Source organism: Oncorhynchus gorbuscha, unplaced genomic scaffold (genome assembly GCF_021184085.1).
Source record: "Oncorhynchus gorbuscha isolate QuinsamMale2020 ecotype Even-year unplaced genomic scaffold, OgorEven_v1.0 Un_scaffold_1985, whole genome shotgun sequence".
Classification (NCBI taxonomy): Eukaryota; Metazoa; Chordata; class Actinopteri; order Salmoniformes; family Salmonidae; genus Oncorhynchus; species Oncorhynchus gorbuscha.
In genome coordinates this window covers 30,750-45,921 of record NW_025746611.1, presented here as the reverse complement: position 1 = coordinate 45,921, position 15,172 = coordinate 30,750, and the positions used below count along the sequence as shown (strand labels likewise).

At 54.4% G+C, this 15,172-nt stretch overlaps 1 protein-coding gene across 1 annotated transcript in view; it reads left to right on the top strand.

Annotated features, from left to right (window-relative positions):
- Positions 1 to 13,668, top strand: part of LOC124024735 (CCR4-NOT transcription complex subunit 2-like) — a 54,085-nt gene extending 40,417 nt beyond the window's left edge. The window contains exons 9-13 of the mRNA XM_046338532.1: positions 4,004 to 4,065; positions 4,163 to 4,212; positions 4,760 to 4,860; positions 9,036 to 9,180; positions 11,806 to 13,668. Of these exons, the coding sequence (XP_046194488.1) occupies positions 4,004 to 4,065; positions 4,163 to 4,212; positions 4,760 to 4,860; positions 9,036 to 9,180; positions 11,806 to 11,892 (445 nt within the window). The 3' untranslated portion in view covers positions 11,893 to 13,668. The remainder of the gene's footprint in view (positions 1 to 4,003; positions 4,066 to 4,162; positions 4,213 to 4,759; positions 4,861 to 9,035; positions 9,181 to 11,805) is intronic.
- The last annotated feature ends 1,504 nt before the right edge of the window (positions 13,669 to 15,172 follow it).

Genomic DNA, 15,172 nt, shown 5'->3' with positions numbered 1-15,172 from the left:
AGGGTAACTGCTGTCTCTCTGTCTGTGCTGTGTAGGGTAACTGCTGTCTGCTGTCTGTGTCTGTGGGTAGTGATGTGACTAGTTTCATTATCTACATAGCTGGAGGGTTAGTGGAGTTACATCTCCTGTGTTTGGTGACGACGCCCCTCAGACCAAAGGCTTCTGTTAAGCATTTCTCATGCACCAAATGTCAGCTGTGCACTGTGGTGTGTGCACTGTGGTGTGTGCACTGTGGTGTGTGCACTGTGGTGTGTGCACTGTGGTGTGTGCACTGTGGTGTGTGCACTGTGGTGTGTGCACTGTGGTGTGTGCACTGTGGTGTGTGCACTGTGTGCGTGTACAGTGTAAAGATAACTGCTAAGCCACTGAAGGCTGTCTGATCATAGCCTCTGTGTGTTATCTCAGGGAGCCACACCCCTAACACCCGCCCACTCTGGATCACCTGCGCTATTGATTGGTCAGAGGTGAGCCAGCAGCATACCACCCTGCATACCACTGCTGGCTTGATTCTGAAGCTAAGCAGGGTTGGTCCGGGTCGGTCCCTGGATGGGAGACCAGATGCTGCTGGAAGTGGTGTTGGGGGGCCAGTAGGAGGCGCTCTATCCTCTTGTCTAAAAAAATATATTCCAAATATATCCCAATGCTACAGGTGCGAGGAGTGGCTCTTTCACACACCTGTACACCTCTCTTGGCATCTCCCTCCTCCAGTCATAAGAAGATGAGCAGCCTTCACTAATCAGTCATCCTGCTACATGTTGTCTCATCCTGACAGCCTGAGAGCAGTAGCAGGCAGCTGACAGCCTGAGAGCGGTAGCAGGCAGCTGACAGCCTGAGAGCGGTAGCAGGCAGCTGACAGCCTGAGAGCGGTAGCAGGCAGCTGACAGCCTGAGAGCGGTAGCAGGCAGCTGACAGCCTGAGAGCGGTAGCAGGCAGCTGACAGCCTGAGAGCGGTAGCAGGCAGCTGACAGCCTGAGAGCGGTAGCAGGCAGCTGACAGCCTGAGAGCAGCCAGCTGACAGCCTGAGAGCGGTAGCAGGCAGCTGACAGCCTGAGAGCGGTAGCAGGCAGCTGACAGCCTGACAGCCTGACAGCCTGAGAGCGGTAGCAGGCAGCTGACAGCCTGACAGCAGGCAGCTGACAGCCTGAGAGCTAGCAGGCAGCTGACAGCGGTAGCAGGCAGCTGACAGCCTGAGAGCGGTAGCAGGCAGCTGACAGCCTGAGAGCGGTAGCAGGCAGCTGACAGCCTGAGAGCGGTAGCAGGCAGCTGACAGCCTGAGAGCGGTGCAGGCAGCTGACAGCCTGAGAGCGGTAGCAGGCAGCTGACAGCCTGAGAGCGGTAGCAGGCAGCTGACAGCCTGAGAGCGGTAGCAGGCAGCTGACAGCCTGAGAGCGGTAGCAGGCAGCTGACAGCCTGAGAGCGGTAGCAGGCAGCTGACAGCCTGAGAGCGGTAGCAGGCAGCTGACAGCCTGAGAGCGGTAGCAGGCAGCTGACAGCCTGAGAGCGGTAGCAGGCAGCTGACAGCCTGAGAGCGGTAGCAGGCAGCTGACAGCCTGAGAGCGGTAGCAGGCAGCTGACAGCCTGAGAGCGGTAGCAGGCAGCTGACAGCCTGAGAGCGGTAGCAGGCAGCTGACAGCCTGAGAGCGGTAGCAGGCAGCTGACAGCCTGAGAGCGGTAGCAGGCAGCTGACAGCCTGAGAGCGGTAGCAGGCAGCTGACAGCCTGAGAGCGGTAGCAGGCAGCTGACAGCCTGAGAGCGGTAGCAGGCAGCTGACAGCCTGAGAGCGGTAGCAGGCAGCTGACAGCCTGAGAGCGGTAGCAGGCAGCTGACAGCCTGAGAGCGGTAGCAGGCAGCTGACAGCCTGAGAGCGGTAGCAGGCAGCTGACAGCCTGAGAGCGGTAGCAGGCAGCTGACAGCCTGAGAGCGGTAGCAGGCAGCTGACAGCCTGAGAGCGGTAGCAGGCAGCTGACAGCCTGAGAGCGGTAGCAGGCAGCTGACAGCCTGAGAGCGGTAGCAGGCAGCTGACAGCCTGAGAGCGGTAGCAGGCAGCTGACAGCCTGAGAGCGGTAGCAGGCAGCTGACAGCCTGAGAGCGGTAGCAGGCAGCTGACAGCCTGAGAGCGGTAGCAGGCAGCTGACAGCCTGAGAGCGGTAGCAGGCAGCTGACAGCCTGAGAGCGGTAGCCTGACAGCCTGAGAGCGGTAGCAGGCAGCTGACAGCCTGAGCCAGGCAGCTGACAGCCTGAGCGGTAGCAGGCAGCTGACGGCCTGAGAGCGGTAGCAGGCAGGACAGCCTGAGAGCAGGCAGCTGACGGCCTGAGAGCGGTAGCAGGCAGCTGACAGCCTGAGAGCGGTGAGCCTGAGTAGCAGGCAGCTGACAGCCTGAGAGCGGTAGCAGGCAGCTGACAGCCTGAGAGCGGTAGCAGGCAGCTGACAGCCTGAGGCAGGCTGACAGCCTGAGAGCGGTAGCAGCAGGCAGCCTGAGAGCGGTAGCAGGCCTGAGAGCGGTAGCAGGCAGCTGACGGCCTGAGAGCGGTAGCAGGCAGCTGACAGCCTGAGAGCGGTAGCAGGCAGGCAGCCTGAGAGCGGTAGCAGGCAGCTGACAGGCCTGAGAGCGGTAGCAGGCAGCTGACAGCCTGAGAGCGGTAGCAGGCAGCTGCAGCCTGAGAGCGGCAGGCAGCTGACAGCCTGAGAGCGGTAGCAGGCAGCAGGCAGCTGAGGCAGGCCTGAGAGCGGTAGCAGGCAGCTGACGGCCTGAGAGCGGTAGCAGGCAGCTGACAGCCTGAGAGCGGTAGCAGGCAGCTGACAGCCTGAGAGCGGTAGCAGGCAGCTGACAGCCTGAGAGCGGTAGCAGGCAGCTGACAGCCTGAGAGCGGTAGCAGGCAGCTGACAGCCTGAGAGCGGTAGCAGGCAGCTGACAGCCTGAGAGCGGCAGGCAGCTGACAGCCTGAGAGGTAGCAGGCAGCTGACAGCCTGAGAGCCTGAGGCAGCTGACAGCCTGAGAGCGGTAGCAGGCAGCTGACAGCCTGAGAGCGGTAGTAGGCAGCTGACAGCTGAGAGCGGCCTGAGCCTGAGAGTAGCAGGCAGCTGACAGCCTGAGAGCGGTAGCAGCAGCTGACAGCCTGAGAGCGGTAGCAGGCAGCTGACAGCCTGAGAGCGGTAGTAGCAGGCAGCCTGAGAGCGGTAGCAGGCAGCTGACAGCCTGAGAGCGGTAGCAGGCAGCTGACAGCCTGAGAGCGGAGCAGGCAGCTGACAGCCTGAGAGCGGTAGCAGGCAGCTGACAGCCTGAGAGCGGTAGCCTGAGGCAGCAGCTGACAGCCTGAGAGCGGTAGCAGGCAGCTGACAGCCTGAGAGCGGTAGCAGGCAGCTGACAGCCTGAGAGCGGTAGCAGGCAGCTGACAGCCTGAGAGCGGTAGCAGGCAGCTGACAGCCTGAGAGCGGTAGCAGGCAGCTGACAGCCTGAGAGCGGTAGCAGGCAGCTGACAGCCTGACAGCCAGCCTGAGAGCGGTAGCAGGCAGCTGACAGCCTGAGAGCGGTAGCAGGCAGCTGACAGCCTGAGCAGGGCAGCTGACAGCCTGAGAGCGGTAGCAGGCAGCTGACAGCCTGAGAGCGGTAGCAGGCAGCTGACAGCCTGAGAGCGGTAGCAGGCAGCTGACAGCCTGAGAGCGGTAGCAGGCAGCTGACAGCCTGAGAGCGGTAGCTGACAGCCTGAGAGCGGTAGCAGGCAGCTGACAGCCTGAGAGCGGTAGCAGGCAGCTGACAGCCTGAGAGCGGTAGTAGCTGACAGCCTGAGAGCGGTAGTAGGACAGCCTGAGAGCGGTAGTAGCTGACAGCCTGAGAGCGATAGCCTCCTGAAAAACACACACTCACTGGACAATAGGCTGCTATTATGTCCAATTCTGTCATTTTTTTTTTAATCGAAAAACGAAAAGGACACGCCATTGTAACCTGTTAACATGGCAACAAAATAATCTCAGTAACAGCATGACCACTTTCTCGTCCTTCAGAAACCTGTACCCCAAGTTTGCATCTCCCTGGGCGTCAGCACCGTGTCGACCCCAGGACATCGGTACGTATCCTACCCAGCCAGAGTGCTCTGAAGGTGGGATAGATTCTGCCAGTTTCCCCGTCTGCTTCTCTCTAACCATTTCTCTCTTCCCTTCCAGACTTCCATGTTCCATCTGAGTATTTAACCAACATTCACATAAGGGACAAGGTATGTACCTCAGAAACAGAATAAACCCAGGGTTGGGATGCTGTTGGCCAACATGGCCACAACACACCACCATGGTTAAAGTACCTTTTCTAATCAGCTCAATGTAACGTTGTTGTTTTGGCCCTCATGTTATTGGCCCCTCTGTTTGGCTGCACTAGCAACACTTGTTGTAACTGCTCTGTCCACTGTGAGAGTTGAACCATCTTTATCTAGCATGGTTGAGATAAGAATGGTACGGTTGGCTTCTGTTGATGGTGCCAGGTAGCTGACTAGATCAATAACCTGTTGCCCCTCTCCCTCCACCCCCCCCTCCCTCTTCCCCCCTCTCTCCCTCTTCCCCCTCTCTCCCTCTTCCCCCTCTCCCTCTTCCCCCTCTCTCCCTTCCCTCTCCCTCTTCCCCCTCTCTCCCTCTTCCCCTCCCTCTTCCCCCTCTCTCCCCTCTTCCCCTCCCTCTTCCCCCTCTCTCCCTCTTCCCCCTTCCTCTTTTCCCTCTTCTTTTCCTCCCCTCTTCCCCCCCTCTCTTTTCCTCTCCCTCTCCTCCTTCCAGCTTGCTGCAATCAAACTGTCTCGGTATGGGGAGGACCTGCTGTTCTATCTTTACTACATGAACGGAGGAGACCTCCTCCAGCTGCTGGCAGCAGTAGAGCTGTACGTATACAGACACACCACACTGTGTGAAGGATGCTCCTCAGCTGGGCTAGCTAGTGTCTGCTATGGTAACAGGCTGGGTGAGGTGTTTGTTTTACTCACCTTTTCTTGTGAACGAGCGCCCTCCTCTGGGTTGTAGTGGTACTGACGTGGAACATGAAGCAGAACATACCTCTATGTAGTCAGGACCCCCTTCTGCCACCTCTATGTAGTCTGGCCCCCTTCTGCCACCTCTATGTAGCCAGGGCCTTCTTCTGCCACCTCTATCTAGCCAGGGCCCCCTTCTGCCACCTCCATGTAGCCAGGGCCCCCTTCTGCCACCTCTATGTAGCCAGGGCCCCCTTCTGCCACCTTATCTTCTGCCACCTCTATCTAGCCAGGGCCCCCTTCTCTATCTAGCCAGGGGCCCCCTTCTCCACCTCTATCTAGCCAGGGCCCCCTTCTGCCACCTCTATCTAGCCAGGGCCCCCTTCTGCCACCTCTATCTAGCCAGGGCCCCCTTCTGCCACCTCTATCTAGCCAGGGCCCCCTTCTGCCACCTCTATCTAGCCAGGGCCCCCTTCTGCCACCTCTATCTAGCCAGGGCCCCTCTATCTAGCCCCCCCTTCTAGCCAGGGCCCCCTTCTGCCACCTCTATCTAGCCAGGGCCCCCTTCTGCCACCTCTATCTAGCCAGGGCCCCCTTCTGCCACCTCTATCTAGCCAGGGCCCCCCACTGCCCAGGGCCTCTTCTAGCCAGGGCCCCCTTCTGCCACCTCTATCTAGCCAGGGCCCCCTTCTGCCACCTCTATGTAGCCAGGGCCCCCTTCTGCCACCTCTATCTAGCCAGGGCCCCTGCCACCTCTGCCACCTCTATCTAGCCAGGGCCCCCTTCTGCCACCTCTATGTAGCCAGGGCCCCCTTCTGCCACCTCTATGTAGCCAGGGCCCCCTTCTGCCACCTCTATCTAGCCAGGGCCCCCTTCTGCCACTCTATGTAGCCAGGGCCCCCTTCTGCCACCTCTATGTAGCCAGGGCCCCCTTCTGCCACCTCTATCTAGCCAGGGCCCCCTTCTGCCACCTCTATGTAGCCAGGGCCCCCTTCTGCCACCTCTATGTAGCCAGGGCCCCCTTCTGCCACCTCTATCTAGCCAGGGCCCCCTTCTGCCACCTCTATCTAGCCAGGGCCCCCTTCTGCCACCTCTATCTAGCCAGGGCCCCCTTCTGCCACCTCTATCTAGCCAGGGCCCCCTTCTGCTATCTAGCCAGGGCCCCCTTCTGCCACCTCTATCTAGCCAGGGCCCCCTTCTGCCACCTCTATCTAGCCAGGGCCCCCTTCTGCCACCTCTATCTAGCCAGGGCCCCCTTCTGCCACCTCTATCTAGCCAGGGCCCCCTTCTGCCACCTCCAGGGCCCCCTCTATCTAGCCAGGGCCCCCTTCTGCCACCTCTATCTAGCCAGGGCCCCCTTCTGCCACCTCTATCTAGCCAGGGCCCCCTTCTGCCACCTCTATCCAGGGCCCCCTTCTGCCACCTCTATCTAGCCAGGGCCCCCTTCTGCCACCTCTATCTAGCCAGGGCCCCCTTCTGCCACCTCTATCTAGCCAGGGCCCCCTTCTGCCACCTCTTCTGCCATCTATCTAGCCAGGGCCCCCTTCTGCCACCTCTATCTAGCCAGGGCCCCCTTCTGCCACCTCTATCTGCCAGGGCCCCCTCTGCCACCTATCTAGCCAGGGCCCCCTTCTGCCCCTCTATCTAGCCAGGGCCCCCTTCTGCCACCTCTATCTAGCCAGGGCCCCCTTCTGCCACCTCTATCTAGCCCCCCTTCTGCCTCTATCTAGCCAGGGCCCCCTTCTGCCGCCTCTATCTAGCCAGGGGCCCCCTTCTGCCGCCTCTATCTAGCCAGGGCCCCCTTCTGCCGCCTCTATCTAGCCAGGGCCCCCTTCTGCCGCCTCTATCTAGCCAGGGCCCCCTTCTGCCGCCTCTATCTAGCCAGGGGGCCCCCTTCTGCCGCCTCTATCTAGCCAGGGCCCCCTTCTGCCGCCTCTATCTAGCCAGGGCCCCCTTCTGCCCCTCTATCTAGCCAGGGCCCCCTTCTGCCTCTATCTAGCCAGGGCCCCCTTCTGCCACCTCTATCTAGCCCCCTTCTGCCAGGGCCCCCTTCTGCCACCTCTATCTAGCCAGGGCCCCCTTCTGCCGCCTCTATCTAGCCAGGGCCCCCTTCTGCCACCTTCTGCCCCCTATCTAGCCAGGGCCCCCTCTATCTAGCCAGGGGGCCCCCTTCTGCCACCTCTATCTAGCCAGGGGGCCCCCTTCTGCCACCTCTATCTAGCCAGGGGGCCCCTCTATCTGCCACCCCCTCTATCTAGCCAGGGGGCCCCCTTCTGCCACCTCTATCTAGCCAGGGGCCCCCTTCTGCCACCTCTATCTAGCCAGGGGGCCCCCTTCTGCCACCTCTATCTAGCCAGGGGCCCCCTTCTGCCACCTCTATCTAGCCAGGGGCCCCCTTCTGCCACCTCTATCTAGCCAGGGGGGGCCCCCTTCTGCCACCTCTATCTAGCCAGGGGCCACCTCTATCTAGCCCCCCCTTCTGCCACCTCTATCTAGCCAGGGGCCCCCTTCTGCCACCTCTATCTAGCCAGGGCCCCCTTCTGCCACCTCTATCTAGCCAGGGCCCCCTTCTGCCACCTCTATCTAGCCAGGGGGCCCCCTTCTGCCACCTCTATCTAGCCAGGGCCCCCTTCTGCCACCTCTATCTAGCCAGGGCCCCCTTCTGCCACCTCTATCTAGCCAGGGGGCCCCCTTCTGCCACCTCTATCTAGCCAGGGGGCCCCCTTCTGCCACCTCTATCTAGCCAGGGCCCCCTTCTGGCCAGGGGCCCCCTTCTGCCACCTCTATCTAGCCAGGGGCCCCCTTCTGCCACCTCTATCTAGCCAGGGGGCCCCCTTCTGCCACCTCTATCTAGCCAGGGGGCCCCCTTCTGCCACCTCTATCTAGCCAGGGGCCCCCTTCTGCCGCCTCTATCTAGCCAGGGGGCCCCCTTCTGCCACCTCTATCTAGCCAGGGGCCCCTTCTGCCACCTCTATGTAGCCAGGGCCCCCTTCTGCCACCTCTATGTAGCCAGGGCCCCCTTCTGCCACCTCTATCTAGCCAGGGGCCCCCTTCTGCCACCTCTATCTAGCCAGGGGGCCCCTTCTGCCACCTCTATCTAGCCAGGGGGCCCCTTCTGCCACCTCTATCTAGCCAGGGGCCCCCTCTCTGCCACCTCTATCTAGCCAGGGGGCCCCCTTCTGCCGCCTCTATCTAGCCAGCCAGGGGGCCCCCTTCTGCCACCTCTATCTAGCCAGGGGCCCCCTTCTGCCCCTCTTCTAGCCAGGGGCCCCTTCTGCCACCTCTATCTAGCCAGGGGCCCCCTTCTGCCACCTCTATCTAGCCAGGGGGCCCCCTTCTGCCACCTCTATCTAGCCAGGGGGCCCCCTTCTGCCACCTCTATCTAGCCAGGGGCCCCCTTCTGCCACCTCTATCTAGCCAGGGGGCCCCTTCTGCCACCTCTATCTAGCCAGGGGCCCCCTTCTGCCACCTCTATCTAGCCAGGGGGCCCCCTTCTGCCACCTCTATCTAGCCAGGGGGCCCCCTTCTGCCACCCCCTCTATCTAGCCAGGGGGCCCCTTCTGCCACCTCTATCTAGCCAGGGGGCCCCCTTCTGCCACCTCTATCTAGCCAGGGGGCCCCCTTCTGCCACCTCTATCTAGCCAGGGGGCCCCCTTCTGCCACCTCTATGTAGCCAGGGGGCCCCTTCTGCCACCTCTATCTAGCCAGGGCCCCCTTCTGCCACCTCTATCTAGCCAGGGGGCCCCCTTCTGCCACCTCTATCTAGCCAGGGGGCCCCCTTCTGCCACCTCTATCTAGCCAGGGGGCCCCCTTCTGCCACCTCTATCTAGCCAGGGGGCCCCCTTCTGCCACCTCTATCTAGCCAGGGGGCCCCCTTCTGCCACCTCTATCTAGCCAGGGGGCCCCCTTCTGCCACCTCTATCTAGCCAGGGGGCCCCCTTCTGCCACCTCTATCTAGCCAGGGGGCCCCCTTCTGCCACCTCTACTTAATGTAGTTTGTTTTTCAAGTCTTATAATCAATTGTTTCTACCGTATACAATGCTCTGCCCTAACATTTGACCCGTAACCTGTGTGACCTGTGACCTCAGCTTCAACCGGGACTGGCGGTACCACAAGGAGGAGCGTGTGTGGATCACGCGGGCGCCGGGCATGGAGCCCACTCTGAAGACCAACGCCTATGAGAGAGGCACCTACTACTTCTTTGATTGTCTTAACTGGAGGAAAGTAGCCAAGGTGAAGGACAGAGGCTTGACGACTGTTACCGTGGTTACAGTGCATTCAGAAAGTGTTCAGACCCCTTGACCTTTTCCACATTTTCTTTGTTACAGCTTTATTATAAAATTGATTAAATTGTTTTTTCTACACACTCAACCCCATTTAAAAAAAAGCAATTTTTGCAAATGTATAATAAAGAAATAAAAAATAAAGAAATATAACATTTATATAAGGATTCAGACCCTTTACTCAGTACTTTGTTGAAGCGCCTTTGGCAGCGAATACAGCCTTGAGTTTTCATGGGTAAGTTTGGCACACCTGTATTTGAGGAGTTTCTCCCATTCTCCTCAGGTTCTTGGTCACTTCCCTGACCAATGGCCTTTCTCCCCCTATTGCTCAGTTTGTCCTGGCTGACAGCTCTAGGAAGAGTCTTGGTGGTTCTAAAATTCTTCCATTTCAGAATGATGGAGGACAGTGTGTTCTTGGGGACCTTCAATGCTGCAGACATTTTCTGGAACCCTTCCCTAGATCTGTGCCTCGACACATTCCTGTCTCAGAGCTCTAAGGACAATTCTTTAGAGTTCATGACTTGGTTTTTGCTCTGACATGCACTGACAACTGTGAGACCTTATATAGACAGGTGTGCATTTCCAAATCATGTCCAAGTTGTAGAAACATCTCAAGGATGATCAATGGAAACAGGATGCACTGGAGATCAATTTCCAGTCTCATAGCAAAGAGTCTGAATACTTATGTAAATAAGGTATTTAAGTTTTTTATCTTTAATACATTTGAAGAAAAAATGTACCTGTTTTTGCTTTGTCATTATGAGGTATTGTGATGTCATTATGGGGTATTGTGATGTCATTATGGGGTATTGTGATGTCATTATGGGGTATTGTGATGTCATTATGAGGTATTGTGACGTCATTATGGGGTATTGTGTGTAGATTGATGAGGAATAAACAATGTAATCCATTTTAGAATGAGTCTTGTAACATAATGTGGAAAAAGGAAGGGGCTTGAATACTTTCCCAAGGTGTTGTAGTTGCAACTAGAAATACTGTTGTTTTGGGGGAGGGGTCGTCAAGGCAAGAGAACAATAACAGCTTTTCCAATTGCATGTGTATGTGGTTTGATATTTGAATAGATGTGCTTTGTCATGTAGTTGTGGACATGTGTTTCCAACATGGACCCTTGACATGTGGGATCATTCACTCCCAGAGGATTTGTAAACCTGCTGATTCCCCCCGTAGAGAGCTTCTAGTATTGTTCTATCATGTACAATATTCTCCTCCAGATGTTCTGTATTTAATATGCTGCTTCAGCTGAACACTGTTGTTGTCTACTGCTCTGCCTAAAATACTGTTGTCCACTGCTCTCCCTATAATACTGTTGTCCACTGCTCTCCCTAAAATACTGTTGTCCACTGCTCTCCCTAAAATACTGTTGTCCACTGCTCTCCCTAAAATACTGTTGTCCACTGCTCTCCCTAAAATACTGTTGTCCACTGCTCTCCCTAAAATACTGTTGTCCACTGCTCTCCCTAAAATACTGTTGTCCACTGCTCTCCCTAAAATACTGTTGTCCACTGCTCTCCCTAAATACTGTTGTCCACTGCTCTCCCTAAAATACTGTTGTCCACTGCTCTCCCTAAAATACTGTTGTCCACTGCTCTCCCTAAAATACTGTTGTCCACTGCTCTCCCTAAAATACTGTTGTCCACTGCTCTCCCTAAAATACTGTTGTCTACTGCTCTCCCTATAATACTGTTGTCTACTGCTCTCCCTAAAATACTGTTGTCCACTGCTCTCCCTAAAATACTGTTGTCTACTGCTCTCCCTAAAATACTGTTGTCCACTGCTCTCCCTAAAATACTGTTGTCCACTGCTCTCCCTAATATACTGTTGTCCACTGCTCTCCCTAATATACTGTTGTCCACTGCTCTCCCTAAAATACTGTTGTCCACTGCTCTCCCTAATATACTGTTGTCCACTGCTCTCCCTAATATACTGTTGTCGACTGCTCTCCCTAATATACTGTTGTCCACTGCTCTCCCTAAAATACTGTTGTCCACTGCTCTCCCTAATATACTGTTGTCCACTGCTCTCCCTAATATACTGTTGTCCACTGCTCTCCCTAATATACTGTTGTCCACTGCTCTCCCTAAAATACTGTTGTCTACTGCTCTCCCTAATATACTGTTGTCCACTGCTCTCCCTAATATACTGTTGTCCACTGCTCTCCCTATAATACTGTTGTCCACTGCTCTCCCTAAAATACTGTTGTCCACTGCTCTCCCTAATATACTGTTGTCCACTGCTCTCCCTAATATACTGTTGTCCACTGCTCTCCCTAATATACTGTTGTCCACTGCTCTCCCTAATATACTGTTGTCCACTGCTCTCCCTAAAATACTGTTGTCCACTGCTCTCCCTAATATACTGTTGTCCACTGCTCTCCCTAATATACTGTTGTCCACTGCTCTCCCTAATATACTGTTGTCCACTGCTCTCCCTAATATACTGTTGTCCACTGCTCTCCCTAATATACTGTTGTCCACTGCTCTCCCTAAAATACTGTTGTCCACTGCCGTTGTCCACTACCGTCCCTAAAACCCTTGTTCCTTCCCTCCCTTTCTAGGAATTTCATCTGGAATACGAGAAGCTAGAGGAGAGACCCCATGTGCCATCCACCTTCAATTACAACCCAGCTCAGCAAGCCTTCTGAGAGACTTCCTTCCCCTCGTTCTCAGTCCACCATGGGATCCTAGACCTGGTTAGAGTTCTGGTCCCTGGCCCCGGTTCCTCACAGCAGACAGACGGACAGACCTACAGACAGCGAATGCCGGTGTGGCTGGCTCAGGCATCCTGCTTTTTATTCCTCGATCCACCGTCTGGCAAATTGACTTTAGGCCAAATGGAGGGAAATCCGGCGACCATTTTGGCTCCGAGCAGGTCCTTCTTCCCCTGAACTGAATGATGTGCCACCCAATCAGACGCTGGTTTCTCTTTTTTAAAATATATATTTTTTTCTTTTCCCTGTTTTTTCCTGACCTTGTCCCTTTTGTTTTGGTTGGTTGTCATTTTGAAAACATTCAGAACCTTTTTGTTGACGCCTCATTCTTCAGACCTCCCCATTGGTCACGAAGCACCATGACATCATAATACACACACACAGACCCTCTGATAGTGACAGAACAGGGTTGATCTGTCATTATCCAACAGAAGTGTTCAAAGACAATACCTCAACACAATGTTACTGTAGCAGAGTGGAAGACCCACAGACAGACAGACAGACCCACAGACAGACAGACAGACGGACAAGAGGCCAGGAGAAAATGCAATGTTCATATTGTAGCTCTATTTCGTAATAAAAGAACACAAAAGATGTTTGTGGATTTGTTAATATGTGAAGACGAGACCCATAATAGTTCAGTTCGGACATTAACTCACAAACATTTATTTTCCTTCTGTTTATTCTGTCATTCGCTCCCTTTCCATCCACCATTTCTCTGCCCCTTTTCTGCCCACAAGAATTATCCACCAATCAGTGACAGACAACCTCCAGCTGTCCGTATTATCCACCAATCAGTGACAGTCAACCTCCAGCTGTCCGTATTCACTGAGCCTCATCCTCCTTCCAGGGACGAACAGGAGAACAAGAAAGAACTGTCTTTGTTACAATTTTGTAATAAAAGTACAAAATGTTTTTCAATTTTTTGGGAGGGGGGGGGCTTACAGGCATCACAGATGAATAAAGAGATGTGTTCGATGTGTATATATTATATATATGACATCTATTTTGGAGAAGATTAAAAACAGACTGTCGCCCGGCTGTACCTCGTTTTTAGGAGGTGAGCGCGGAGCGAGGCAATACTGGACGTACTGTACGACGTGGATAAAACAGGACTGTTCTGGGGACCATGCCTGTCAATAACAATAACCTGCATTAAAACTGTACTGGGGCCAGTGGATAGAGGACGACAATAACTGGTCAGGACAGGGGACCAGGCCTGTCAACAACAACCTGCATTAAAACTACTGGGGCCAGAGGATAGAGGACGACAATAACTGGTCAGGACAGGGGACCAGGCCTGTCAACAACAACAACCTGCATTAAAACTACTGGGGCCAGTGGATAGAGGACGACAATAACTGGTCAGGACAGGGGACCAGGCCTGTCAACAACAACCTGGATTAAAACTGTACTGGGGCCAGTGGATAGAGGATGACAATAACTGGTCAGGACAGGGGACCAGGCCTCACGCCCTGAACACTTTCAATTCAACAACCACAGCAAACAATGAAGAACACCAAGCATTACAATCAAGGGTCAGATACATTCTCAGTGAGCCAATAAGAACACCCGTACCCATGTGATGGTAGTTTTGGAGGGATGCGATTGGAGAAAGATGAGGACTGAAGCACTTCACTTTGGCTGTTTTTAACAGCAGCTTTTCATAGGAAAAGAAAAACCCAATAAAAAGGAAATATGATGAAGAAACGGTTGTACTTTCTGATCACGTTCTGGAAAAAGCTGCTTCTCTTTAATAAAGTAGCTTTCTCCTGTATGCTGCGGTGTGGGGGGTTGATTTCCTCTGTGTCTGGCCTGTCTGTCTGCGTATGGCTCTGTGTCTGTCTGCGTGAGTCTGTCTGCGTGTGGCTCTGCGTGAGTCTGTCTCTGTGAGTCTGTCTCTGTGAGTCTGGCTCTGTGAGTCTGGCTCTGTGAGTCTGGCTCTGTGTGAGTTTAGCTCTGTGTGAGTCTGGCTCTGTATGTCTGTCTCTCTGTGAGTCTGTCTCTCTGTGAGTCTGTCTCTGTGTGAGTCTGTGAGTCTGTCTCTGTGTGAGTCTGGCTCTGTGTGAGTCTGTCTCTGTGTGTCTGGCTCTGTGAGTCTGTCTCTGTGTGAGTCTGTCTGCGTGTGAGTGTCTGTGAGTCTGTCTCTGTGTGTCTGGCTCTGAGTCTCTCTGTGTGAGTCTCTCTGTGTGAGTCTGTCTCTGTGTGAGTCTGGCTCTGTGTGTGTCTGTCTGTGTGAGTCTGTCTGTGTGAGTCTCTCTGTGTGAGTCTCTGTGTGAGTCTCTCTGTGAGTCTGTCTCTGTGTGAGTCTGGCTCTGTGAGTCTCTGTGTGAGTCTCTCTGTGAGTCTCTCTGTGAGTCTGTCTCTGTGTGAGTCTGGCTCTGTGAGTCTCTCTGTGTGAGTCTCTCTGTGTGAGTCTGGCTCTGTGTGTCTGTCTGTGTGAGTCTCTCTGTGTGTGTCTGTCTCTGTGAGTCTGTCTCTGTGTTTATGGTCTCAATTGAATTATCAGAAATATTCTTTGATTTCTTCTTTTGATTCTCTGCATCTTTCCCCCATACTCCCTCAGTCCTCATGTCTGACCCATCCATGCCAGGAGTTATGATTTGATAATTGCTCACACGTAGCTGGCCTTCATGAGAATGCATAGATCCACTGCATACAACCATCCACTACAATCTTCCACTAAAGGGAAACCTTGTGACGAGATGTGTAAATGAAGAATGATTAGTTGTGGTATGTGGCGCCACCTTGTGGTCAACATGTGATTTAGTGGGCAGAAAAATCACACCTTTCCTCAGTGCAGTAAAGTAGCAAAACTAGGTCAGGTTTTTCCAGAAATCCTGGTTGGAGTATTGTGGATCGCCTGTTTTATTTCTGAACTCTTCCAACCTGGAGATCTAGAAAACCTGTAAATGTTGGGAATGTTGATAGAATTTTGAAACTCTACTCACCAGTCGATATGGTTTACTCTCAGAATCAACACAGCAGGTTAGTACTCACCAGTCGATATGGTTTACTCTCAGAATCAACACAGCAGGTTAGTACTCACCAGTCGATATGGTTTACTCTCAGAATCAACACAGCTGGGTAGTACTCACCAGTCTATATGGTTTACTCTCAGAATCAACACAGCTGGGTAGTACTCACCAGTCGATATGGTTTACTCTCAGAATCCACACAGCTGGTTAGTACTCACCAGTCGATATGGTTTACT